The sequence below is a fragment of the Hyperoodon ampullatus genome (genome assembly GCF_949752795.1).
Source record: "Hyperoodon ampullatus genome assembly, chromosome: 7".
NCBI classification, from domain to species: Eukaryota; Metazoa; Chordata; class Mammalia; order Artiodactyla; family Ziphiidae; genus Hyperoodon; species Hyperoodon ampullatus.
The window spans coordinates 10,071,974-10,098,496 of NC_136920.1; the positions used below are offsets into that span (position 1 = coordinate 10,071,974).

At 46.5% G+C, this 26,523-nt stretch overlaps 1 protein-coding gene across 1 annotated transcript; it reads right to left on the reverse strand.

Moving 5' to 3' along the window:
* Window positions 1–63: 63 nt before the first annotated feature.
* Window positions 64–23,829, reverse strand: VPS51 (VPS51 subunit of GARP complex; the record flags this gene model as incomplete). The annotated part of the gene is made up of 10 exons (XM_079709078.1): window positions 64–422; window positions 1,054–1,141; window positions 1,233–1,354; window positions 1,806–2,024; window positions 2,224–2,439; window positions 2,832–3,549; window positions 3,647–3,866; window positions 3,973–4,119; window positions 22,984–23,113; window positions 23,605–23,829. 10 exons carry the CDS (start codon window positions 23,827–23,829, stop codon window positions 162–164), a joined length of 2,346 nt encoding a protein of 781 aa, XP_079565204.1. The 3' UTR covers window positions 64–161.
* Between the last annotated feature and the right edge of the window lie 2,694 nt (window positions 23,830–26,523).

Here is a 26,523-nt window from a genome sequence, read left to right on the forward strand (position 1 = left end):
GGCTCACAGCTCCACCTCCCTCCCCCACAAAGCCCCGCCCAGGCAGGCGACAGGGAGCAGGAGACAACACGTCTTTATTAGGCAGGCCCCGAGGGGAAGGGCCACCAGGGCGGGCCACCAGGTCGGGACACAAGGGGATGAGTGGATTGGGGTGACCGGGCCTAGCCACGCTCACAGATGACCTCGACGACACTGGGTTCCATGGGCACTGGGTCTGGGCAGCGCAGGGCAGCTGAGGCCACCACTTCGTCCAGCAGCAGGTGCACAAGCTCCTCATCAGCCACAAAGCGCCACAGGTAGAGCTGCAGGAAGTGGCAGTCCACCTGGACCTGCTGCAGCCCAAAGCGCCCAAAGGTGCGCAGTCGCACGCACTCCAGCAGTGTCTTCAGGCTGATTTTGATGATGCCGGTCAGCACCGACACCTGCAGGTAGGGACACAGGGATGCAGATCCACTACAGCAGGTGTTGGGGACGGGTACTAGATCCCCGAGGAAGGGCACCCACGTTCTGTGCAGGGGCCAAGGAGACAGCAAAATGCCAGTAGCTGTGATGGGGTGGAAAGTCCCAGGACCCAGGTAAGAGGGAGGGACCATACAAGGTTGGCCCCATCATCTGGAGGGGAGCAGACAGGGAGGGCCCAGCAACCTGAGGCAGAGATGGGGGTCAGCACTGACATGGGGAGGGGAAAAGCTTACTAAGCTGGAGGGAGAGTATCAGGTCCCTGAGCACGGGCTGGGTTGGGGCAGGGCCCATGGTGTGACTAGGAATCCCTGGGGAGGACCCAGGGCTATGGTGGGGATAAGGACAAGGGCCAAGAGGTATACTAGATTATCACCCAGACGCGGGCAGAGGGCACACCAAGATCAGGGCTGAGGGCTATGAGATGGTGATGGTGGGGCTCTAGATGACCACTCACGCCTAGAAACATCCCTCAGAAACAGAGACTGGGGGGACGGGGGTCAGAGTCCTAGGGCTCCCTGGTACAATGTGGGGCTGCTTCAGCCAACCTTCCCAAGGGGCCCTGGGAAGGCAGGGTCACTGTGGACTTCGGACCTTATTGAACTCCACAGGACTGAACACGTCAATACGCTCAGAGAACAGCTTCTGGATGTTGCTCAAGAGGTTGGTGTCCATTGGGGCACTGAATGGGAGGAGACAAGCAATCAGAGCCCACCCCTGCACCCCGGCCCTCCTTTTTCCATCCTCCCTGCGCCCACCCTAACCAGCCAGACCTGGGTGTGTAGCTGGGTGCATAACGGCCCTGCTGCCGAGAGCTGCTGTAAACGGAGAAGGTCCTCTTGCTAGAGTCGCTGCTCTGGGCCTTGCGAACACCCTCCTCATACAGGAGCCCCACCTGGTGGTGGAAGGAGGAACTGCAAGGAGGCCAGGGCACGGGGAACATCCAGCCCACCAGGTGCCCTGGGCAAGGGCCAAGGATGCCCTAAGTTACACACTTATTTGTTATAAGAATCACAACCGTTATAAAAACCACAGGGTAGTTAGGGCCTGTACCTAGTTGGTACCCAGTCACTATTTACAGAACCAGTGGAGTGGGGCAAGAGTGGAACATAAGAGTTGGTACTGAGGCCAAATCTTCAGGGCCAACCCTGACCTGATCTCCTGGGTGACTCTGGACCTCAGCTTCCTCCTCCTAGGTGAAATGGGGGTGATGATGCCACCATGGCTGAGGAGGAAGGCCGTAGATGCAGGCACTGCCTGGCCCCTCCTGTCACGATCCTCAGAGGGCTGTTCCCCCAGTACCCCCAGCCCACATCAGAGTTCCCCTGGCCAGCCCAGGGCAGCACCTGCACGTCGATGGCTGTCGTGTCCTCCACCACCCGCTTCATGACAGCACGCACGTTCCGAGGCTCCAGGGTACTGAGCCAGTCCCGTGTCTCCACACTCTTGCGCAGCATCTGCGATATGACCAGGCCCTGCACCTTCACATAGTGGGTTAGCAGCCGCCGTGCCGTCTCCCTGGCCTCCGCACATAGTGTGCTCACGGGTGTCACTGGAGACTGGTCCTGAGCCAGGGATGCAGAGGACAGACAGGCAGTGGGCACTGGGGGCAGCTCTGTAGCCACTGCCCACCAGGAGCTGGGCACAGGCTGGGCAAGGGGCAGGCTGAGTTGGGCACAGGCAGCCCTGACCATGAGGGCATTGCCCAGCCTCCTGTGTTCCTAGCATCACCAACCCCCACCCTGCTCTGAGCTAGCTGTTCACCTGCACCAGAAACTGTTCGTCGGTGAGGGTGAGGATGTAGGAGATGGTGGCGGTCTCGTAGTCCAGGCAGAGGCGGGAAAGCAGCAGGAGCAGGGCAGGTGGCGTGGCACCCCCCTTCTCCCCGGGGCTATCACAGAAGTTCTGAGCTGTCTGGCACATGGAGCGGATGAAGCCCACGATGAGGCTCTCACGGACACCCTGGCTGCAGAACTCGCCCTGTGAGGAGGAGCGCCCCAGATACACAGCAGGTCCAACCTTCCAGGCAGAGGCTGCTAGTGACCTTCTACTGGGACTCGAAGTGCCCTGGCCTCTCTCCAAGGGACAGTTTCACCCCGCATTCCAGACCCCAGAGCAGCTCCCCTGCTGTGGGAAGGGAGTGCAGGGGGGCAAAGCCAGCACTGGGGACCCTGCTTGCAGATGCCCTCAGAGCCTGCCCCACCCCTCCAGGCTGTGCTAGCCTTCCTCAAGGCAGCCTGAAACCACATCCAGACTGCCTGGGGCAAGGACTGTGTGCCCTGGTAGCTGCCAACCTGCATGCAAGATAAACGAAAGAATGCCCTGAAAAGGAAGGAAAAAAAAGAAAAAGGATGCCCAGGGGAAGATCGTACCCGGAAGTAGGGCTTGTTGGAGAAAGACACCTCCTTGGCAGTGAAGAGGTGCACAGAGGCCAGTGAGGCCTTAATGTGGCTCAGGGTGGAGCTGGCCACGTTGGCCAGCAGCTCGGCCAGGCCGGGGCCTTCCTTCCCAGCAACGCGAGGGGCGGCCAGCGCCTGCCGCACGTCCGTCAGGCAGCCCAGGAAAGCTGACTGCAGGCCCTGCAGGTGCTGGCCCAGGCGCTCGCGGGCCACTCGCTCCACGATCTCTGTGGCGGCCTCTGCCAGCCCAGCAGCGGCCAGCAGGGCCCCGGGCGCCCGCAGGCGCCGGTGGAAGCGGTCCAGTGCCCGCACGAGCAGGGAGTTGTCACTGCCATCCTGCTCCTGAGCCAGCCGCCGCTCCACCAGCGCAAAGTAGCGGCTGCCCAGCTCCCGCACAAAGGCTGCCAGCTTCTCGGCACCCGCCGGGCCCTGGGCCGCAAACAGCTCCTGGTAGGCCGCCGCCACCTGGCAGAGGCCCCCGACAAAGCCGCTGCCGCCACGGTCAGTGAATTCTAACACGTCGGGGGCCGGAGGGGAGGGGCCCAGCTCCGCCTCCAGGCTCCTCAGCTCCTCCTCCAGCCGCGCTCGGCCGTGAGCCAGGAACTCCTCGCACAGCTCCTCCGCAGGCTCGCCCAGGGCCAGCAGCAGCTCCACGCACTCAGCTTGCTCAGGGGCGCCAGAGCCACCCTCCCTGCGGGAAGGGAGAGGGAGGTGAAGGGCAAGAAGACAGAATTCGGGGCGGGGGCCCCGAGACCAGCGGGTGTGGCATGAGGGCCCAGAGCCCACACCTGAAGCGCTGCCGTAGCTGCTGGGCCAGGCGGGCCGTGATGACCTGGCAGTCGTCCTGGATGGCGCGGAATGAGGGCAGGTGCTGGTACTGCTGCAGCACGGCCCGCGCGCGGCCTTGGTAGCGCACGGCCTGCCCGTAGGCGCCCAGCTCCACGCACTTGGTGAGGCGCGAGGGCAGCTCGAAGAGGAACTGCAGCTTTCGTAGCAGCGCGTGGACCCCTGGGGGACAGGGGGAGGTGGTGTTAGCCCCAACGCCCTGGGGGTGGCCCACTTTAGCACCAGCTCTGGGGGCCCACTTTAGCACCAGCTCTGGGGCGGGCCGCACCTGCCAGCTTGGTGATGCGCTCGTGGCGGTCCTGCAGCGTGGCGCTGATGCGCGCGCTGAAGTCCGTGATCACTGCCATGTTGGTGGCCAACCGGTCCATCTCATCCTCCATCTTCCGGAAATCGTTCTTCATCTTCCGGATGGTGTCTAGGAGGACAAGGGCGCAAGAGAGGGAAAGGCAGATGACTCGGGGCGCAGGCAGAACACTCAGCTTGAGAGGTAGTCCAAATGCCCTCACACACACTCGCCCCTTCCCAAACGCGCCTGAGCTCACTCCTCGAGGGTCACTTTGATGATTAGGTGCTTGAAAAGGACTGCAGTGGTGCTTGGTCACTATAAGTGGGGGTGAGGTGTCATGTCAGTGCAGCAGACGTTTTCTGAGCACCCCGTGTGTGCCCGTAGCCCCGGTGCAGTAGGGAGATGCCCATGAAGCCGCAGTCATTGATCTCAGAAGATGCCCAGATCCAAAGGAGGGCACAGGGCACTTGGCAGGGACCTGTCTGCTCGTTCCCAAGGGCATCATCCATGCCCAGCACCCTGCCCGCCATGGGACAGACAGTAAATACTTGTTCAATCTTACCTCTTTCCCAGACCTCCCTAACCCTTTCACTCTGCCTTCTGGAACATGGTTGACCTTCCCTGAAGGGTTCTTTCCCTTTTGTCCTGACAGAAACTTGCCTAAGGAGACTGTTCTTCCTTTCAACCCAGGTGCCTCAGGGCCTGGCCCCTTAACACTTCTAGATAGCTTCTACTCCTCCTCCCTTTGAGACCCCAGCTTCTTTGAAGACCATGACATCAAACTACACCCCTTCTTGTTGCCATCCCTACTGTCCTCTTTGCCACGCCTCTCAGTTCCAGATCACGGCCACACCTCCTCGTGGACATCAACATACACAAGGATGAGCCTTTGGACATTCTTGACTCTCCGTGTGCTGACCTCCTCAACTCCATCCATTCTTGCATCTGCCTCATCTGTGCCACACTCTCCCTGCCCTTGCTAAGAACTGCATCCTCTAAAACCTTAGCTTCAAGCCTCACCACCTTCTGTAATTCTGATCATTCACCCTGCTGACCCCACTCTAACAATCCTTTGGCCTTTTCAGTAACTCCAGACCCAGTGACCCTATCACTTGGTCACTGTTTGTAATACCTCTCATGGCTGCACTTCCTTCCTCACACCTCTTAGAATCTGTGGTCCTCCACGAGCATCAGCACCCATTTGCAAGCCCCCTTGCATCTCTTGCCCCCTGGCCCCCATTATTTGTCGGCAGAACCCTACCACAGGTTAAGCCCAATTACCAACCCACTCCCTAAGAATGACAGCTGAAAATGAGCCACAAAATCATACCAACTGGCCTCCCTTTAAAGTTAGGACTTTAAGTCCCAAAGCAGCACTGCACACAGGTCAGCCATCCTTCCAAACCTTCTAGTGAGTCTGTGTTTCCATTTTCCAAAATAACATTTTGTCCTCAGTCCTCAAAATGCCAATACATGCCCCCAATTCTCAAATGGTGACCCTGATTCACACTTCACAGAGAAAATACAAGCAAACATCAACGCCTTCCAAACCTGCAGTGAATAGATCCCTGAGGGAGTCTCATCCTGTCCCACGGCTGTGATGACTTGGACGTTTCTGCCTCCAGTCCTGACCAAAGCCCTGCCTAACAACTTACTTTAATACCCTGATGTGGATGGCAAACAGGCACCTCAAACATGATATGTTGAAAACAGAATTTTTAAAAAAATTTTATTCTATTTTTATACAGCAGGTTCTTATTAGTTATCTATTTTATGCATATTAGTGTATACATGTCAATCCCAATCTCCCAGTTCATCCCACCACCACCCCTCCCCACCACTTTCCCCCCTTGGTGTCCATACGTAAAACAGAATTCTTGACTTTCCCCAAACCTGTTCCTCCACTAACCTTTTCCATTTTGGCTCCTGTTCATTTATTTCTTTACTTATTTTTTTTAATTAATTAATTTTATTTATTTATTTTTGGCTGCGTTGGGTCGTCGTTGCTGCGCATGGGCTTTTCTCTAGTTGCGGCGAGCGGGGGTCACTCTTGGTTGCGGTGCACAGGCCTCTCATTGCAGTGGCTTCTCTTGTTGCGGAGCACGGGCTCCAGGCATGCGGGCTTCAGTAGTTGTGGCACACGGCTCAGTAGTTGTGGCTCACAGGCTCTAGAGCTCAGGCTCAGTAGTTGTGGCTTGCGGGCTTAGTTGCTCCATGGCATGTGGGATCTTCCCGGACCAGGGCTCGAACCCATGTCCCCTGCATTGGCAGGTGGATTCTTAACCACTGTGCCACCAGGGAAGCCCTCCTGACCATTTCTTAAGAGTCATCTTTGATTCTTATCTCTCCCTTACCTTACATTCAGTTCATTGGCAAGTTGCATAAGGTTTACCTCCAACATTTTCTTTCCAAGCCACCATCATCTCTTGTCCAACTACTACTAACATTTCCCAACTAATTTCCCTAATTCCACTCTGGAACTCACCATCAATATGCATAAAGGAAAGCAATGAGGATGAAGCAGAAACATATCTATTGCAGGAGACTTTAATCCACTTCCGTCAATCCGTGACAGACCAAAAGGACAAAAACCAAATGAAGCTACAGAAGTTCTAAATAATACCATTAATATGGAAGACCTATTTGATTTTTATTCTTTTCAAGATTCCATAAAATACCCCAAAACCTTACCACATATTAGGTCATAAAGAAGATCTCAATAAATTTACAGAAGAAAAGAAACTAAATGGTACAGAAAGCATTCCCTGATCACAATGCAATGAAATTAGAGATTAATAACAAAACTAGAAAATAAAGAGATCCCGTTATTTAGAGAAAACCTCATTATTATCAACTACTGGATCAAAAAGGAAATCAAAACTGAAATTTCTGTATATGTAAAAAATAACAACAATGAAAACACTATAAGAACCTATAGGATATAGCTGAAGCAATGTTCAGAGGAAATCAGTCTTAAATTCTTACAGTACTAATTAGAATAAACATTCAACTCAAGAAGTTAGAAAAAGCACTACAAAAGAAACCAGAAGAAGAAAGCAGAAGAATAAGAAAGCAGAAAGAAGGAATTAATAAAGCTAAAAGCAGAAATTAATTTATTTTTTTAAATGGGAGAACTACTAAATAGATCAAAGATCAGGGTCACTGAAAAAAAATGAAAAACAAAATATATAAAATGTGAGCTACCCTAATCTTTAAATGGGGAAAAAACATACACAAAATAAGAAATAAGGGGAGAAACAATCACAAATACACAGATATTTTAAAAATCACAAGATACAACTTAGCTCAATTCCGTGTAAAGAAATTGAAAACCAAGATGAAATGGATAATTTGCCACAAAAAAACAGAATTTACCTAAATGGATTCCAGAAGAGCAAGAATACATGAACAGAGAGAATTGAGAATGTTGTCAAAGAAAGATTCTCCAGGACTTCCCTGGTGGCGCAGTGGTTAAGAATCTGCCTGCCAATGCAGGGGACACGGGTTCGAGCCCTGGTCCGGAAAGATCCCAGATGCCATGGAGCAACTAAGCCTGTGCGCCACAACTACTGAGCCTGTGCTCTAGAGCCACGAGCCACAACTACTGAGGCCACATGCTGCAACTACTGAAGCCCACACACCTAGAGCCCATGCTCCGCAACAAGAGAAGCCACCGCAATAAGAAGCCCCCACACCACAACAGAGTAGCCCCCGCTCACCGCAACTAGAGAAAGCCCGCATGCAGCAATGAAGACCCAATGCAGCCAAAAATTTAAAAATTAAAAAAAAAAAGAAAGAAAGATTCTCCTTTCCCCCCACACAAAGGTTCCAGAGGATGTCATGGGGGGTGCTGCCATAGCTCTGAAGGACAGCTCATTCTAAAGCTCTGTGTAAGCAGTACTCAAGCAGAGAAAATTAGAAAAGCATTCACATTAACTCTGTGGAAGAAACATAACACTGATACAAAAATGTGACAAAAATAGCTCAAAAATGAAAGTGACACATTCATATCTTATGAATTGAGACGCATAGATACATTAATTAAATAAATTAAATAAATGGAGATACACATATAAATTAACAAACAGAATCCAGCAATATATTAAAAGAATAATTGACAAATATGCCCAAATGGTTTTTATTTCAGGAATGCAAGGACAGCTCAATATGAGAGGATCTCGATAATAATTCACCATATTAAGAGATGAAAGAAAGACAATTCAACATCTATTCTTGATTTTTTAAAAAACTCTCAATAAAATATGAACAGCTGAATATTTCCCTAACCTCCAAACACCAGCATCGTGTTTAATGAGGCAATGCTAGAAGCAATTCCCATCAAAATCAGAAACATGGCAAGGAGGATCATGATCACCACTGCTGTCTAACATTGTTCTGGGGTACTAGCCTACACAATTAGACTCAGGTAATACATTACAGAGATACAAAAATTGTAAAGGAGGTAAAATTATCACTATTTGCAGATGATATAATTGCATAAATTGAAAACTCTAAAAAAAAAATCACTGAAAATACTACTACAAACAATAAGAGAATTTAGTAAGGTGACTGAACATGAAATTAATATAAAAAAATCTATAGAATTAAGCAACAACATTCACACATACTAATAAGATACAGTAGAAAATGACCCATTTTAAATAGTAATTTTAAAAGATCAAAATATCTAGAAATGTTCAACATTTACATAAAGAAACCTTTATAAGCTGAGGAACATACTAGAAGGCCTGAAGAAGTGTAAAGACATACCACATTCTTGGACAGGAAGCCCTAAAACCTAAGGTGTTGATTCTCCCTAGAAATTTAACTTGATCCAGTAAAATTTTAAGAGACCCCTCTCCTTTTTTTAAAAAAAAGTATAATTTGATGAACAGGTGGAAAAATAAGAAGGGGGAACTAAAATTTGGAAGTGAAAAAGAATAAGAAGGAACTAGCCTTACTAGAATTTAAAACGTGCAGTTTTATAGCTACAGTAACTTACAGTGTGTGGCACTGGTACATGGACAATTAGAGATAAATTGAACAAAACAGAAGGTTTTTCAAAAATCTAGAAACATAAAGAAATTTACTATTATGATAAAGGTAACATTTTAAGTCAGTGGGGAAAAGATGAATTATTAAATAGTGTTGGGACAACTGGAAAGCCATTTGAAATAAAAATATAGTTGGACTCAGACCTCACACCTTATATACACACACAGAGCAGAGGGATCAAAGTTTAAATGTGATTTTAAAATGTAATCACAAAAGTACATGAAGAAAGTCAGGGAGAATTTTAAAATAATATTAGGAATGGAAAAGGTCTTGCTTAGAAACACCTCAAACTCAGAAGCTATCAAAGAAGAGATTAATAAAATTGTTTGATCAACAAAAACCACCATGAGCTAAATCAAAACAAACTTTAAAAGAACTGCAAATCATACCATACAGGGCTACTTTTCCCTAATATGTGAAGAACTCTTACAAATCATTATGAAAAAGAACAACTCAGGAGTTCCTTGGAGGTCTAGTGGTTAGGACTTGGCACTTTCACTGCTGGGGCCTGGGTTCAACCCCTGGCTGGGGAACTAAGATCCCGCAAACTGCCCAGCACGGCCAAAAAAAAAAAAAAAAAAAAGAAGAAAAGAACAACTCTATAGAAAAATAGGAAAAGGACATCACAGACAAGGATATCAAACAGCTCTTAAGCATACAAAGAATGTTCAACCTCACAAGAGAAATTAAATTAAAACTACACAGAGGTACTTACCTGGTGGCACAGTGGATAAGGCTCTGCGCTCCCAATGCAAGGGGCCCAGGTTCGATTCCTGATCAGGGAACTAGATCCCACATGCATGCCGCAACTAAGAGTTCACATGCCACAACTAAGAAGCCCGCATGCCACAACTAAGGAGCTGATGAGCTGCAACTAAGGAGACTGCCTGCTGCAACTAAGGAGCCCACGTGCAGCAACTAAGACCTGGTGCAACCAAATAAATAAATAAATATGTAAAAAATAATCTTATTAAAAAAAACTACAGAGATACTACTTTTTAGATTGTCAAAGATTGAAAATTTTAGTAACTTAGTGTTGGCCAGGGTGTATGGAAAGAGCTGTTTTCCTATTTGCTGGTGGTTGTGCAAACAGGTCATTTTTTGTGGAAAAGAATATGGCAATATCTAACAGCAGTCACTTGTGAGCCTTCGCACACCCACACCTGGCCTGTGTGTGGCTCCTGGACTGTGGGAATGTTCTCTGAGCAGGATTGGGGCAGCAACCCAACTTGGGCAAAGTGAGGAGAAAAACATCAATGACAATGACAATAAAAAGGAACAGACAGACACAAGTGTGCAGGGGAAAAATAGCTGGCAAAAATCAAACAAAAAATGCACAAGAAGAACTCACAGAGCTAACACCTACAGAACAATTAACAGACTTTTAAAAAAATTACATGAAGAGGTAGACCAAGAATCACAAAATGAACTTCTCATGTTAGCAACACAGTCTATGGGACAAGACCATTCACCCTTCTTAGATTCCACAGAGACGAAGGTAACTAAAAAAATAAAGTCCCATAATATGAAACATCTGTACTACTCTTTGGGGCTACTGGTTGGAGTTACTTATATTTTTTTGGAAAATGGTGACTGTGTTGCCAATTCACAAACAATGAATTAATGGACATAGCACGGACAGTGCCGTGCAGTTAAAAACTGAATAAAAGGAACTTCCCTGGTGGCGCAGTGGTTAAGAATCTGCCTGCCAACGCAGGGGACACAGGTTCGATCCCTGGTCCGGGAAGATCCCACATGCCTTGGAGCAACTAAGCCCGTGCACCACAACTACTGAAGCCCGTGCGCCTACAGCCCGTGCTCCACAGCAAGAGAAGCCACTGCAATGAGAAGCCAGGACACCGCAACGAAGAGTAGCCCCCACTTGCGGCCAACTAGAGAAAGCCCGGGCGCAGCAACGGAGACCCAATGAAGCCAAAAAAACAAAAAAAAAAAACCAACTGAATAAAACCAAAGCAAAGGCAAAAGATGGAAGCTCAGGTACCAGAATGCTCACGGGCTGACGATCATGAAGAGGCTTGGAAGTTCATGAGGCGTTTCGTCTTCCCCCAGTGAATTCTTGTTTTTGCTTACAAACCATTTAACCTACGACACAACCTCCTTCCAGGGCTGTCAAATGCTACCATCAGAGGAGCAGATTCATTTTGGAGTGGGTGTTTGGGACCATGACATTTAGGTACTACATCAGAAAGGAAACTTGAATCTGACTTTCAAAGGGAAAAAAAAATCCAAAAACTAAGTTGTCATTAAAGCAGAATAAAAGAAAACCTAGTGGGCTTCCCTGGTGGCACAGTGGTTGAGAGTCCGCCTGCCGATGCAGGGGACACGGGTTCGTGCCCCAGTCCGGGAGGATCCCACATGCCGCAGAGCGGCTGGGACCGTGAGCCATGGCCGCTGAGCCTGCGCGTCCGGAGCCTGTGCTCCGCAACGGGAGAGGCCACAACAGTGAGAGGCCCGCGTACCGCAAAAAAAAAAAAAAAAAAGAAAGAAAACCTAGTACTGGTGGCATTGCTGTTGAATGCACAGCCACAGAGTCATTTAAATGGAAATAAAAGTTGCACCACGGCAAAACAAAAAACATCCACACCACTGGGTAATAAAGACTACACTGTACATCCCTGAACTCTTTCAAGCTTGCTAAGATGAGTAGTTTGCAACTAGGGTAAACTCTCCTTGGGAGGAGAGTGGGTGGTAACTGGTAGGAGGCTGGAGGGGGCCTTGTTGGTCATGCTGTTGATTGACCAGGGCGCTGACTGCACAGAAGTGTTCCATTTGTGAAATTCCAGGAGCTGGCCACTATGACCTGTGCACTTTTCTGTTAATCTTCAGTAAAGTTTACCATTAAAGATTGTTTTGTCTTTACCTGGGGAAAGGAGTGGGAAGAGGCTCTTCACTATACAACCTTTGGGACGTTTCCAATTTTGGAACAGATAAATGCATTATTACATAAACAAACGCAGTGTCTAGGCCAAAGGTTGGCAAACTATATACCCTGCGGGTCAAACCTGGCTTGATAGCTGTTTGGCTTTTTGATTTTCAACTGGGCTATAATTGACATAGCATAAAATTCAGTGGTTCTTAGTATATTTATTATATTCACAAGATTGCACAACCAACATTACGATCCAATTCTATATTTCATCACCCCAAAAAGAAACCTTGTATCCCTTAGCAGTCACTCCCTATTTCACTCTCACCTCCGTCCCTGGCAACCATTCATCTATTTTCTGTCTCCATGGATTTGCCTATTCTGTACATTTAAAATAAATGGAATTAGGGACTTCCCTGGTCGTCCAGTGGTAAAGGATCTGCCTTACAATGCAGGGGAGGTGGGTTCAATCCCTGGTCAGGGAACTAAGATCCCACATGCCGTGGGGCAACTAAGCCCACGTGCCACAAACTACAGAGCCCACATGCTCTGGAACCCGTGCACCACAACTACAGAGCCCACGCGCCCTGGAGCCTGTGCACCACAACTAGAGAAGAGAAAACTCGCACGCCACAACTAGAGAGAAGCCCACGCACCATAAGGAAGAGCCCACACGCCATAACGAAAAATCGTGCACGCCTCAACAAAAATCCAGCGTGCCACAACTAAGACCCGATGAAGTCAAAAATAAATAAATAATAATACCAAAAAAAAAAAATAAATGGAATTACACACAGTATGTGGCCTTTTGTGTCTGGCTTCTTTCACTTAGCATGTTTTCAAGGCTCATCAAAGTTGCAGCATGTATCAGTACATCATGCTTTTTTATGGCAGAATAATATTTCATTGTATGGATAGACCACAGCTGTTTTCCATTCATCAATTGGTGGCCACTTGGACTGCTTTCACTTTTTGGCAGTCATGAATAATGCTGCTATGAACAATTGTGTATGTGTTTTTGTAAACATATGTTTTCAATTCTCTTTGGTATATTCCTAGGAGTGGAACTGCTGGGCCTCATAACTCCACGCTTAGCCTTCTGAAGAATGGCCAAACTGTTTTCGGGTACACCATTTTGCATTCCCACCAGAAATGTAGAGGGTTCCAAATCCTCCACATCTTCACCAACATTTGTTTTATTCCGTTTTCTGAAAATCCTAGTGGGTGTGCAGTGGTATCTCACTGTGGTTTTGATTTACATTTCCCTAATAACTAATGATGTTGAGCACCTCTACATGTGCTCGTTGGTCATTTGTATATCTTCTTTTTTTTTTTTTTTTTTTTTTTGCGGTACGCGGGCCTCTCACTGTTGTGGCCTCTCCCGTTGCAGAGCACAGGCTCCGGACGCGCAGGCTCAGCGGCCGTGGCTCACGGGCCCAGCCGCTCCGCGGCATGTGGGATCCTCCCGGACCGGGGCACGAGCCCGTGTCCCCTGCATCGGCAGGTGGACTCTCAACCACTGCGCCACCAGGGAAGCCCCTGTATATCTTCTTTGGAGAAATGTCTATTCAAATCTTTTGCCCATTTAAAAAAAATTATTTATTTTACTTATTTATTTTCGGCTGCATTGAGTCTTCATTGCTGCGTGCGGGCTTTCTCTAGTTGCGGTGAGCAGAGACTACTCTTCGTTGTGGTGCACAGACTTCTCATTGAGGTGGCTTCTCTTGTTGCAAAGCACGGGCTCTAGGCGCGTGGGCTTCAGTAGTTGTAGCATGTGGGCTCAGTAGTTGTGGCTCGTGGGCTCTAGAGCGCAGGCTCAGTAGCTGCGGTGCACGGGGTTAGTTGCTCCGCAGCATGTGGGATCTCCCCGGACCAGGGCTCGAACCCATGTCCTCTGCACTGGCAGGCAGACTCTTAACAACTGCGCCACCAGGGAGGCCCCTGCCCATTTTTAAACAGGGTTGTCTTTTTAGTGCTGACTTAATCAAAGTTCTTTACATATTCTGGACATTAGACCCTTATTAGCTATATGATTTGCAAATATTTTCTCCCATTCTGTGAGCTGTCCTTTCACTTTCTCTATAGTGTCCTTTGAAGCACAAGATTTTAATTTTGATTAAGTTCAATTTATCCAATTTTTTTCCTTTGATTACTTGTGCTTTTGGTGTCTATAAAGTAAAAACCCACTCCTGTGTGTCTCTACTCTCAACACTACTTCACATCTGACACGAGATGTGTGGCTTTTCCACTCATCAAGCAATTCTGTGACATCAGCTGGGCATCCTATGATTTAACTTAATTCTGACACCATCTACAGGGAGTTGGTGTCAGACCTCATAGGTTAAGGACTCAGTCCAACAAAACTATCTTCCCTCACTTTAGATTTCAATCACAAGTCCAGGTTGTCAGCTATGATTCTGACTGATTGGCTCTAAATTGGAGGTTCCCATGACCCCCTCCTCAGGTTCAATTAATTTGTTAGAGCAGCTCAGCAAACTCAGGAAAACAGTTTACTTACTAGATTACTGTTTTATTACAAAAGGAAACAACTCAGGAACAGCTAGATGGGAGAGATGTATAGGGCAAGGTATGTGGGAAGGAGTATAGAGTTTCCACGTCCTCTCTGGGCATGTTACTTTCCCAACACCTCCACATGGTTCACCAACCCATCCTTTTGGGTGTTTATGGAGACTTCACTACATAGACATAACTGATTAAACCATGAGCCACTGGTGACTGAATTCAATCCCCAGCCCCTCTCCCCTTCCTGGAGGTCTGGGGGGTGGGGCTGAAAGTTCCAACCTTCTAATCACATGGTTGGTTCTGCTGGCAACGTGCCCCCATCCATGGGTTATCTAGGAGTTTTCCAAAGATCACCTCATTAATATAAACTCAGGTGTGGTTGAACAGGGCTTGTTATATAAATACCCAAAGACATCCGTATCACTTTATTTCACTAGAGCTATTTCAGAAACTGGGAACAAAACTCAATATTGTTAACAAGGCTCTTATATAGGAAATTACAAGGGGTTAGGAGCTATGCCAGGGATGGTAGACAAAGACCAAATGTATATTTCTTATTATAAATCACAAATCACAGTGTCATATCTAACAAACTCTTGTCTAATCCAAGGACATGAAGATTTGCACCCATGTTTTCTTTTAAGAGTGTTTAGTTTTAGCTGTTATATTTAGGTCTATGATCCATTTTGAGTCAATTTTTGTAGAGCGTGTGAGGTAGGGATCCAATTTCAATCTTTTGATATGGCTATCCAGGTATCCCAACCATGTGTTGAAAAACCTATTCTCCCTGTTGAATAACTGTGGCATCCTTATAAAAAAATTAACTGACCACAGATGTACAGGTTTATTTCTGGACTCAATTCTATTCAATTTACAGAAGCCTTCAGGTTGTTATGTGGGGCCAGATATTGGTGAGAAAACAGCAGCCTTCACGAGGGCTCACGCCAGTAAGAACTGCCACTGCCAGTGTCCTTGTCCCTGCAGTGAGCCAAAGCCAGCCCCCACCTTAGCAGGAGACCCTCCAATACTAGCAGGTGTCAAAGCATTGTTACTTGCCCTGGCCATATTCCAATTCCTGATCCACAAGTCTCTCTTCTGCAATAGAAAGGTTTTATACCATAAAGTCATCGACTGCCACCTCTTCACTCCCAGCCACAACTAATGGGACTAGAGGGCAAAATCTGACCTATCATCTAGCCACCTCACTGTCACTTGACATTAAAGAAATAAAGACACAGACACAGGAGAAGGCCATGTGGAGACAGAGGCAGAGATTAGAGTGGTGCAACTGCAAGAAATGTTTTAAGTCAACCAGAACCTGGAAGAGGCATGAAAGATTCTCCCCTAGAGCCTTTGAAGGGAGTGCAGCCCTGCTGACAACTTGATTTTGAACTTCTGGCCTCCAGAACTATGAGACCATAATTTCTGTTATTTTTTTTTAATTTGTTATTTTAAGCCACCAAAATTGTGACAGCTTGTTATAGCAACCATAGGACACTCACACAAATACTAAGGATTTTTTTCCCCTGTAGGAAGTAAGTGGCAGGGGTTTTCATTAAATATGCTTTGAATATATAAACCTTGCCTCTATTTTCTTAAATATAATATTGTGGATGTAATTTAGACTGTTTTCTTAACTCTGGATAAACTTTATGCAAAGATAATGATTTGCCAGTGACTGCAGATGTTGATAGAGCTCTTGGTTCCTATACCAAGTAGTCCCAGGTTACTAGATTTTCTTGAATTATTATTTCTCCTTTATGGCAGTATTTTTTTAGTCTATTTGTCTACTCTCTGATTGTTATGATTTTATTTTTCACTTGTTAAACAACAGTCTAACATAAAACTTATTCATTTAGGGATTTATTTATTATGCATAATGTTTGTCTTTTATAGAAATGCAGTTCTTTCAAAAGCTACTACAGGTACTAGAACAAAAAATCTGATTTTTAAAAGTGATTTTTGGACTTGTTTTGAGTTTGAAACAAGGCATTAAACATTATGTCTTATCTATAACATTTTGACCAAGTTATTTAGCATCCCATTACCTCAGTTTCCCTATCTGTAAAATGGAGATATAGTTAACTACTTCATAGATGTGTAAGAATTAAATTAATTAATATATGTAAGCAGTTCGATCAGTGTAGTTTTATATTAAACACTCAATAAATATTGCCTAGTATTAACCAGTTAAACTTGCTATTATATATAACTATTAATAAATTAGTTTTACTTGTAAAGATCTGCTAATAATGAACTCTCTGTTTTTACTTATCTGCAAATGTCTTAATTTCTTTTTTAAAAATATTTATTTATTGTTAGTTAGTTAGTTGCACCGGGTCTTAGTTGCAGCATGTGGGCTCCTTAGTTGCGGCAGGTGGGCTCCTTAGTTGTGGCTCCAGGGCTCCTTTAGTTGCCACTCACCAGCTCCTTTGTTGAGGCACGTGGGCTCCTTAGTTGTGGCATGCAAACTCTTAGTTACGGCATGCATGTGGGATCTAGTTCCCTGACCGGGGATCGAACCTGGGCCCCCTGCATTGGGAGCTTGGAGTCTTATCCACTGTGCCACCAAGGAAGTCCCTCTCTTTCTTTTTTACAGGATATTTTTACTGGGTATAGAATTCTTGGTTGACATTTTTTTCATTCAGCACTTTGAAATGTGAATCCACTGCCTTCTGACCTCCAGGGTTTCTGACAGGAAATCAGCTGTTAATCTTACTGAGTATCACTTGTATGTGATGAGTCACTTTTCTCTTGATGCTTTCAAGTTTCTCCTTTTTTTTTTAACAGTTTCAATGTGATATGCCTAGGTGTGAATCTCCCTGCATTTATCCCACTTGGAGTTTGTTGTGCTTCTTGGATGTGTAGATTAATGTTTTTCAGTAAATTTGGGTAGGTTTGGGCCATTATTTCTTCATATATTCCTTCTGCTATTTTCTCTCTCCTCTCACTCTTCCCATTATGCATATGTGGGTACACTTGGTGTCCCACATGTCTCTAAGGCTCTGTTCAATTTTCTTCATCCTTTTTCCTTTCTATTCCTCACACTGAATAATTTCAACTGACCTATCCTGAAGTTTGCTGATTCTTTCTCTGCTTGTTCAAATCTGTTAGAGACCCTCTAGTGAATTTTTCATTTTCATTGTGGTACTTCATCATTTCTAGTTGGTTCTTTTGTTAAATAATTTCTTCTCTTTGATATTCTGTATTTGGTGAAACATTCTTATGCCTTCCTTTAGTTCTTTAGATACAGGTTCCTGTAGGTCTTTGAACATATTTAAAATAGTGGATTTAAATCTTTACGTAGTAAATTCAATGTCTGGGCTTCTTCAGGGACAGTTTCTACTGCTTTTTCTTGTGTATGGGTCAGATTTTCTACTTTATTTGCATGTCTCATAAATTTTTATTGAAAAAACAGACATGTTAGATAATATTGATATAACATGGCAACTCTAGAAATCAGATCCTCTCTCCTCCCCAGGGTTTCTTATTGCTGCTTGTTGCTATTGTTTGTCTAATTATTTTTCACAGTTACTAAACCTGTACTAATTAGTTTCTGAACCAACTCTGCAAAGTTTGTATTCTTTGTTGTGTATAGCCACTGAAACCTTTACTTGGTTAGCTTAGTGATTAGCTAATGACTGGACAAGGATCTCCTTAAATATCTAGTACTAATAAATCTCCTAGTATTTACTGAGGGGCTGTGTGTGTGCGTGTGTGTGTGTGTGTGTGTGTGTGTGTGTGTGTGTGTGTGTGTGTGTGTGTTGGGGCATACCTTAAACACTCAGCCAGGAGGTTTACAGCTCTCCCTTAACCTTCACTTCCTGCTTGCACTGAGCCTGAAGGAAGCCAGAAGTGAGAGCTTAGGACGTTCTCAGGTCTTTCTTTCTTTCTTTTCTTCTTTTTTTTTTTTAATAAATTTTATTTATTTATTTATTTTTGGCTGTGTTGGGTCTTCATTGCTGTGCACAGGCTTTCTCTAGTTGCAGCGAGCAGGAGCTACTCTTTGTTGTGGTGCGCGGGCTTCTCATTGCGGTGGCTTCTCTTTGTTGCTGAGCACAGGCTCCAGGGTGCGTGGACACAGTAGCTGTGGCTTGCAGGCTCTAGAGCGCAGGCTCAGTAGTTGGGGCGCAGGGGCTTAGCTGCTCCGCAGCATGTGGGATCTTCCCAGACCAGGGCTCGAACCCGTGTCCCCTGCACTGGCAGGTGGATTTTTTTTAAATTTATTTATTTTATTTTATTTTGGGCTGCGTTGGGTCTTCCTTGCTGTATGCGGGCTTTTCTCTGGTTGTGGCGAGGGGGGGCTACTCTTCGTTGTGGTGCACAGGCTTCTCATTGTGGTGGCTTTTCTTGTTGGGAGCACAGGCTCTAGGCATATGGGCTTCAGTAGTGGTGGCACACGGGCTCAGTAATTGTGGCTCGTGGGCTCTAGAGCGCAGGCTCAGTAGTTGTGGCACACGGGCTTAGTTGCTCTGCGGCATGTGGGATCTTCCTGGGTCAGGGCTCGAACCTGTGTCTCCTGCATTGGCAGGTGGATTCTTAACCACTGCGTCACCAAGGAAGTCTCTCAGGTCTTTCTTAAGTATGTGTACTACCCTACACATTTGTGGCCTTCAAGATTCCTAATAATGTGTCAGAGCTTGTCAAAGCCCCTACGGACATCTCATTCCTCAGCTTTTCCTTTTAAGCTTTTGGGTTAGTACTATTGTTTGCCCAAGTGTTACCTATCACTTCAGACAGACACACCATTTGCTTGTAATTGTTTTTGACAAACAACTCTGGTGAGAGACTTTTTTTTTTCTTTTTTTTTGCGGTACGCGGGCCTCTCACTGTTGTGGCCTCTCCTGTTGTGGAGCGCAGGCTCTGAACGCGCAGGCTCAGTGGCCATGGCTCACGGGCCTAGCCACTCTGTGGCATGTGGGATCTTCCTGGACCGGGGCACAAACCTGTGTCCCCTGCATCGGCAGGTGGACTCTCAACCACTGCACCTCCAGTGAAGCCCTGGTGAGAGACTTTTAGCACTGGGTGACCTCCAGGTCAAGACAAACCTATGGGGTGGACTGTTTTAGGAAACCACCAGACAGGTTAAATAATGACAATTCTTTGGGCATGAGGCTTTGAAAGAACTCCAGCTTTGTTCTGCTCCCTCTAGTATTAGGAGTATGGGCTATTTTTCAGGCTACTGCTAAGGTGGAGAGAAAATGGTGAGGCTAGGACAAGGTAAAATACCATAGGATTCATTATTTTTACCATGATTCAGCTCTTTTTCTTGAATAAATGCTCCTCTGATTGCTGCACACCTTTGGTTACTTTCCAGAGTTCTAAGAAAGCTTCTTCTAACCATTTTCGCCAGTTTTAGGGTTGCTTTTATGGAGGGGATATTTTCAAATGCACTTACTCCACTATTTTTGCTGATGTCACTCTGGATGCCAGGGCTGTTTTTGTAAATGAGTTTTGCTGGAATACAGCCATGCTCATTCATTTATACTGTCTGTAGTTGCTTTCATGATAATGGCAGAGATAAGTAGTTGTGACAGAAACCAGATGGCCCACAAAGGCTAAAATATTTACTTTTTGGTCCTTTCAGAAAAACCTAAAAAAAAAAAAAAAAAGAAAAGAAAAGAAAAGAAAAACCTCACCACCCCTGTTGTATATCCTCTGCAGTCAGACCCCGCTCCCTTCACCCCCACACTCTTGCTCTCCCTGCTCTGGTCATAGAGTTTCCAGGGCCTTTGCACAGTTGTTTCCTCAGCCTGGGCCACTCTGCCCCCAAATCCTCCCATCGTCAACTTTTCATCATTCACCTTAACTGTGACCTCTTTAGAAAAGCCTTTCTCTGCCACTCTCTCTATATCAGTCCCAACCACCCACTCTCTAATATATTATCCTGTTTCGTTTTCTACAGAGCTCTTGTTGAAGTGAACTGATCTTATTTTCTTTCTTCATTATCTATCTCTTTCTCTAGAATGTATGTTCTGTGACAGCTGAGAAACTGTCTTATTTACTGCTATATCCCTGGTGCCTAAAATAGTACTTGGCACACAGACAAATATTTGACAAGCGATTGAATAAATGAATGAATCAGTTGAATTAACATATATTCATACTGACACCACTCTCCCTCTATGATCACTCCTGTCTCCATCACAGGCTCACCCTCCTCCTCCCCATGGCCATCAAACGGAGGCATTCCTCCAAGCTCTGTCCTGGGCTCTCTCCTTTTCTCAGGCTCTACCCCATTCTTGAGCAACCCTGCCCACACTTCCCTTTAAACTCTCCTCCTCTTCACAGCTGCCTCCAAGGCAGCTTATTCCTCTAGCTCAGATCTCTCTTCTGAGCTCCAGAGCCACATATGCATCTGCCTTCTTGTTAGCTCCTTATGCACAGCTTCAAAACTTCAAAACCTAGCTCCCTTAGCCTCAAAGTTCTTTCAAAGAGTTATGAGTTCTCACCACTAGGTAAAGGTTCCCCACTTCTAGCTTGAGTCAGAAGGCCACTCCTTAGAGATACTCTGAGGAAAGAAGAGATGGATTGGACTAGACCCCCTCAAGCTTCCTTCCATACTGAGATGCTGTGATTATCTGACATGGATCTCTAGAGTTCTTATGATTAAGACCAAAATCCTTCTTATTTTGTCTACAAAGGCCTTCATGATCTGGCCCCACAGGCTCATCCAGGTTTATTTCATGCCTTGCTCCCCTTAAAAAAACATAACAAAACAAAACCTAGCTCATTATGTTCCTTTTCCTACACCTGATCTTCTTGCAGTTTCTTGGGCACCACATCCACCATCCAGTGTTCAAGTTGAAACTTGGGTCATTCTGTACACCCAAAGCTCCTCAACACCATGTCCTGTCAATGTTGCCCACTAACACTTCTCAATTTACTCATCACTGTCCATCTGTCCATTATCATCCTGGTGTTAGCTCCAAGAATCTCTGGTCTGGACTACTGAAATGGCCTCACTCCAGCCACCTCTCCAATCTATTCCTTTCAATGTAGCTAGGGACAAGAGGGATCTTTTCAAAACACAAATCACATCACTCATTTGTCTAAACACTTTGATTAGCTAAGTACTCTTTAGATAAATGGAAAATTCCTTAATGTGTTCTGAAAGGTCTCTAGTTAAACTCTACCACACCTATCCACCTGACTGGCTCTGCCCACAGTCTGCTTTCCCTCCTGCTACAGTAGATGAGCTCTTGACCTTCTGTTAAGGCCAGCCTCTCCAGTGTGCACTGCTCAATCCCCTCCCTCTTTCCTGAGGACTTTGCTTCTGCAGTTTTTCCCTCTCTTGCACCACTGATGAGCACTCCATGAGCTAATGTATTGGTCAAGCTTATCAATTCCATTTCTTGGAATGCCTTCTTCATTTATCTTCTAAGACACCCACGGTCTGGGTTGTTCTCAAACTTTCCCAAATGTTTGTTTCTTTGAGAAAGAAGATTTGTGAGATTTTCCTTCTTTTCATGACTTCTGAATGTTAGGATGCACCAGGCTTCAGTCCTCAGACCTCTTCTCTCTGTACACTCCCCCCAGGAGATCTCATCTTGTTCCATGTACCTCAAGTTCCAGCCTTCTCTGAATTCCAGATCCCTCAACTAACAAATTTTTAAGAATCTTGAGCCATTCTACTTTTCCACGGTTACCAGCCTGGTCCATACAACCAGCATCTTGCCTGGACAGTTATAATAGCCTCCTAATGGGTGTCTCTGCCATCCTTGCCTCCCTATAGTCCACTCTCAACAAGTGGACAGAGGGGTCCTTTTAAAACAACAGTCAGGTCACCCCATTCTTCTGTTCATTTCATCTCACTCAGAGAACAGACATTCCCACAGACTGCAGGTAGACCTGCAGGATCTGCCTCTAGGACTAAGTACATGTGGGTCCCAAAAATCTGAACAGTGCATTTCACCAACTCAGGACAGAAGCTAGTGTGGATGATACTGAACATTGTCTAGTACCATCTTGAATAGAGAATAAAGGGGACAGAAGGGAAAAAAAAAAGTTTATATGATGTTTGTCCCTTAATGTCATACATTTTCTATCTTTGCTTCATTTAAAAAGAGAGAAAGGGAAAAGGGGAAAGGGGAAGGAAGGAAGGAAAGAAGGAGACACAGAAAGGAAGAAAAGAAAGAAAAAAAAAGAGAGTGAAAGAGAGAGAGATAAGCCCATTCTCGAGAAAGACCTGAACCGGAGAAGAAAGCTACCACCAATGAGAGAAACTAACCATTACTGAGGCGTCCTTAGTGTCAGAGATTCTAAGTGCTTCAGGTAAATTCATTTCTTTTTAAAATTTCATTTTGTCCTTTTCTCCCCTTTGGTCCTCAAAACAACCCTCTGAGAACAGTTATCACCTCAACAGTCATCAAACCACGAAAGCTCTGAGAGAGAAAGATGAGAGTGGATTAGTGTCAGGGCAGGACTAGAATTTGGGTCTGCTCTGTCTAAATCCTCTGCTGGCTTCCCCAACACAGGAGAAACTGGGGTATGTGGGACTGTGAGGAGTGTGCCCCAGTAGGAATCACCTGTGGCTGAGATGAACTTGTTGTAGTTCTCATAGACCAGGGTCTGCATGTCGCTGTCTAGAGCCCGGATCTGCCGCACCATGTCCGTCTCACTGTCCATCAGCTGGGCCAGTGGGCACTCTCTTCGCAGCTGGAGGAAATTAGGTGGTTAGTATCCAGGACAGGGGGCACTCATGTCCTCCAGCCTTGCCCCTAACTGGTAGGCTTTTGGTGCAAGAAAACCCTGATCCCACCCCTGTCAGGAATCTCAGACAAGGAACCTATAAGTGGCATAGATCAGGAGTTACCAGGTCAGACCCTATTTGGGGTTTGTCGGCATTTGAAATACTCAGATGCAACCAAGGCCCAGTCCTATGCCTGTCAGCGCCTGGGCCACGCCCCCTATATCGGGTCTATCAGAACATCAGCCCAGGAGACCTCAGACTTCGCACCATCTCAGGCCAGTCCAAGTCTGCCCACGACCCCTTATCTTCCAGCTCTGCCCCTATTGCCCGGCCCAGGGTCAGCCTGCTTTTATGAACACCTCTTCCCTAGCCCCACCCTCCCCCCCCGCAACAAAGTCGCAGGCGTGATGTGGGGTGCAATATATCGGGGGCCTGTTCCCCCTCCCGATACACACACCTTGTCCAGATACACTTCCGGGTCGAAGTGCGCCCCATTAAGATCTGTAGGGTCCAAGGGGTCCGGCCCCGCAGGGCGCCCCGCCGCCTCCACCTCCGAGAGGCCGTAGTAAAGCTTCAGCATCCCGTGCGCCTTCCGCCGACGCTCCGGAGCCTCCGCCTCGGGCCCCTCTGGGGAGTCCCCAGGTCCAGAGCCCAGGCCCCGTCCTGCGGCTGCCGCCGCCATGGCTCCAAGTGCAGCCAACAGGCGTGAGTCTGGGCAGGGGATAGGGAGGAGGTACTTCCGGGAGCAATAAAGTTGTTGTTGAAACAAGGCAGTCCTTCAGGTGAAACGTCCCCCTGCAGCCCTGGGTCCTTCGAGACTGGAGTTCCCCCGCACCTTTCCTCCCCGAGCGAAGAGGTTCCGCCAGAGCCCTGGGTTCCCCCAGCTTCGCAGGAAGGATTTTGTAGAACTGGTCGAGTCGCTGTCCTCCCAGAAGGAGGCCGAGTCTGGGCTTCCAACCCTGCACCCCCGCAGACAAGGGCCTGCGGAATATGTCCCTAGATGCAGTGGACGGAGCGCGGGCCGTGGAGCCAGAGACGGTATGTCTGGCATCCTGCCACTGCCTTGTTACGGGGGTAGCAGCTCAGTTTCCCCCATTCCTAATATTGGGGTACCTATTTCACAAGGGGGCTGTGAGGATTAAATGCATGTACAGTGCTGCACAGTGCCTCTAGCGCAGTGTTTCTCAAGGCCTGGTCCTCTGACATGCATCAGAATTGCCTTCAGAATTACTTGTGGCGTGTTGCAAAGACTCTGGGCTCCCCTCAGACCTAGCTTATTTTTTTTAAGTCAAGTAGTTCTGGTGCACTTGAACTTGAGAACTCCTATTATACGCTGCTTAGAAGACACAGTTGGCACATCTTAAGTGACTGATGGGATGTGCTGACTGAGGGGTTAGGTGGAGATGTTGAAGATAATTCTCAGGTTTCCGATTGGGACAAAGGTACAGCTGTTCACCCAGGTGAAGAGCTGAAGATAGGGAAAGACTTGCAGTTCAAACTGAGACACACTGAGTTTGAATGGATGAAAAGCAGAAAAAGACTGTGTCAGTGTGGTCCTTGAAACATTACTTATGATGGGCTGGGGGGCCAGGCATGGAATGTCAACCACTTTATTCTTTGGCAGGGGTCCTGCCAGCCAAACACAGCCCACCACCTGTTTTCATATGGCCTGTAAGCTTTTCTTTTTTCATTTTTAAATGGTTGAAAAAAATGGCATTTCATGATGTGAAAATCATATGAAATTCATATTTCAGTGTCCATGGGAACACATCCATGCCCATGCATTTACATATTATCTATGCCTGCTTTTTGTTTTTAATTTATTTATTTTTGACTGCCTTGGGTCTTTGTTGCTGCGCGCGGGCTTTCTCTAGTTGCGGCAAGCGGGGCTACTCTTCATTGTGGTGTGCGGGCTTCTCGTTGCAGTGGCTTCTCTTGTTGTGGAGCACGGGCTCTAGGCATGTGGGCTTCAGTAGTTGTGGCACGCGGGCTCGGTAGTTGCAGCTTGCGGGCTCTACAGTGCACGCTCGGTAGTTGTGGCACACGGGTGTAGTTGCTCCGCGGCATGTGGGATCTTCCCAGACCAGGGCTCAAACACGTCCCCTGCATTGGCAGGCAGATTCTTAACCACTGCACCACCAGGGAAGCCCTATGCCTACTTTTAAGTACAACAGCAGAGTTGAGTCATTGCAACAGAGACGTACGGCTGGCAAAACCTGTAACATTTACTATCTTGTTTTTCACAGAAGTTTGCTGACCCCTGACTCTATGGGATACTCAGAGGCTGTATAAAAAATATACATGAAGATTTAAGCTTATCAAGCTATAATCTTAAGAAAAATGAAGAAAAGAGTATAAAGATTTAGGGGCTTCCCTGGTGGTCCAGTGGGTGGGACTCTGCGCTCCCAATGCAGGGGGCCCGGGTTCGATCCCTGGTCAGGAAACTAGATCCCACATGCCTGCTGCAACTAAGAGTTCTCATGCCACAACTATGAAGTCCGCATGCCACAACTAAAGATCCCACGTGCCGAAACTAAACATGCTGCAACGAAGATCCCACCGCAACTAAGCCCCAGCGCAGCCTGAATAAATAAATATATTCTTTAAAAAGAGTAGAAAGATGTAGATCTACTCCAAGAAATCTAAAAACTTAAAAAAAAAGTTGGAGAATACTGTTAAGAAAAATTATCCAAAATTTGGAATACAGACAGTAGCATGACCTTCCAATATCATACTGGGGCATTGTTTCACAAGCCCACCCAAGGTTTAATTACCTATAGGAGCGTACATTTGTTTGATCTTGCTATTTAGATATTGTCCCAAAGAGATGCAAAACATCTATATCCAATGGAAAAATAACCTCAAAATTTGGTTTGTTTGCCCTGTAGGACACCAGCCAATTGTGTATCTAACCTAGTAATCACGTTCTAATATTCCTCTTTAAATGCCTATCAATATCCAGCTCCTCAAGATGCATTACTACCTTACTGAGGGGGAACCCCTTCACCGATGAGTTAAGACATCTTAGTTACATGTTTATTCTTTATTTAGATATCATGTTTTTAACTTTCTGAAACTTATACTTTGACAGTACATATGGTGTGATTTTGTTTTTTAAATTATGCATGTAGATGTACATGTAGGTGTATGAAGTTACATCAAGAAGGGACTCAGGGCTTCCCTGGTGGCACAGTGGTTAAGAATCTGCCTGCCAATGCAGGGGACACGGGTTCAAGTCCTGGTACAGGAAGATCCCACATGCTGCGGAGCAACTAAGCCTGTGCGCCACAACTACTGAGCCTGCACTCTAGAGCCCACAAGCCACAACTACTGAGCCCACATGCCTGGAGCCCATGCTCTGCAACAAGAGAAGCCA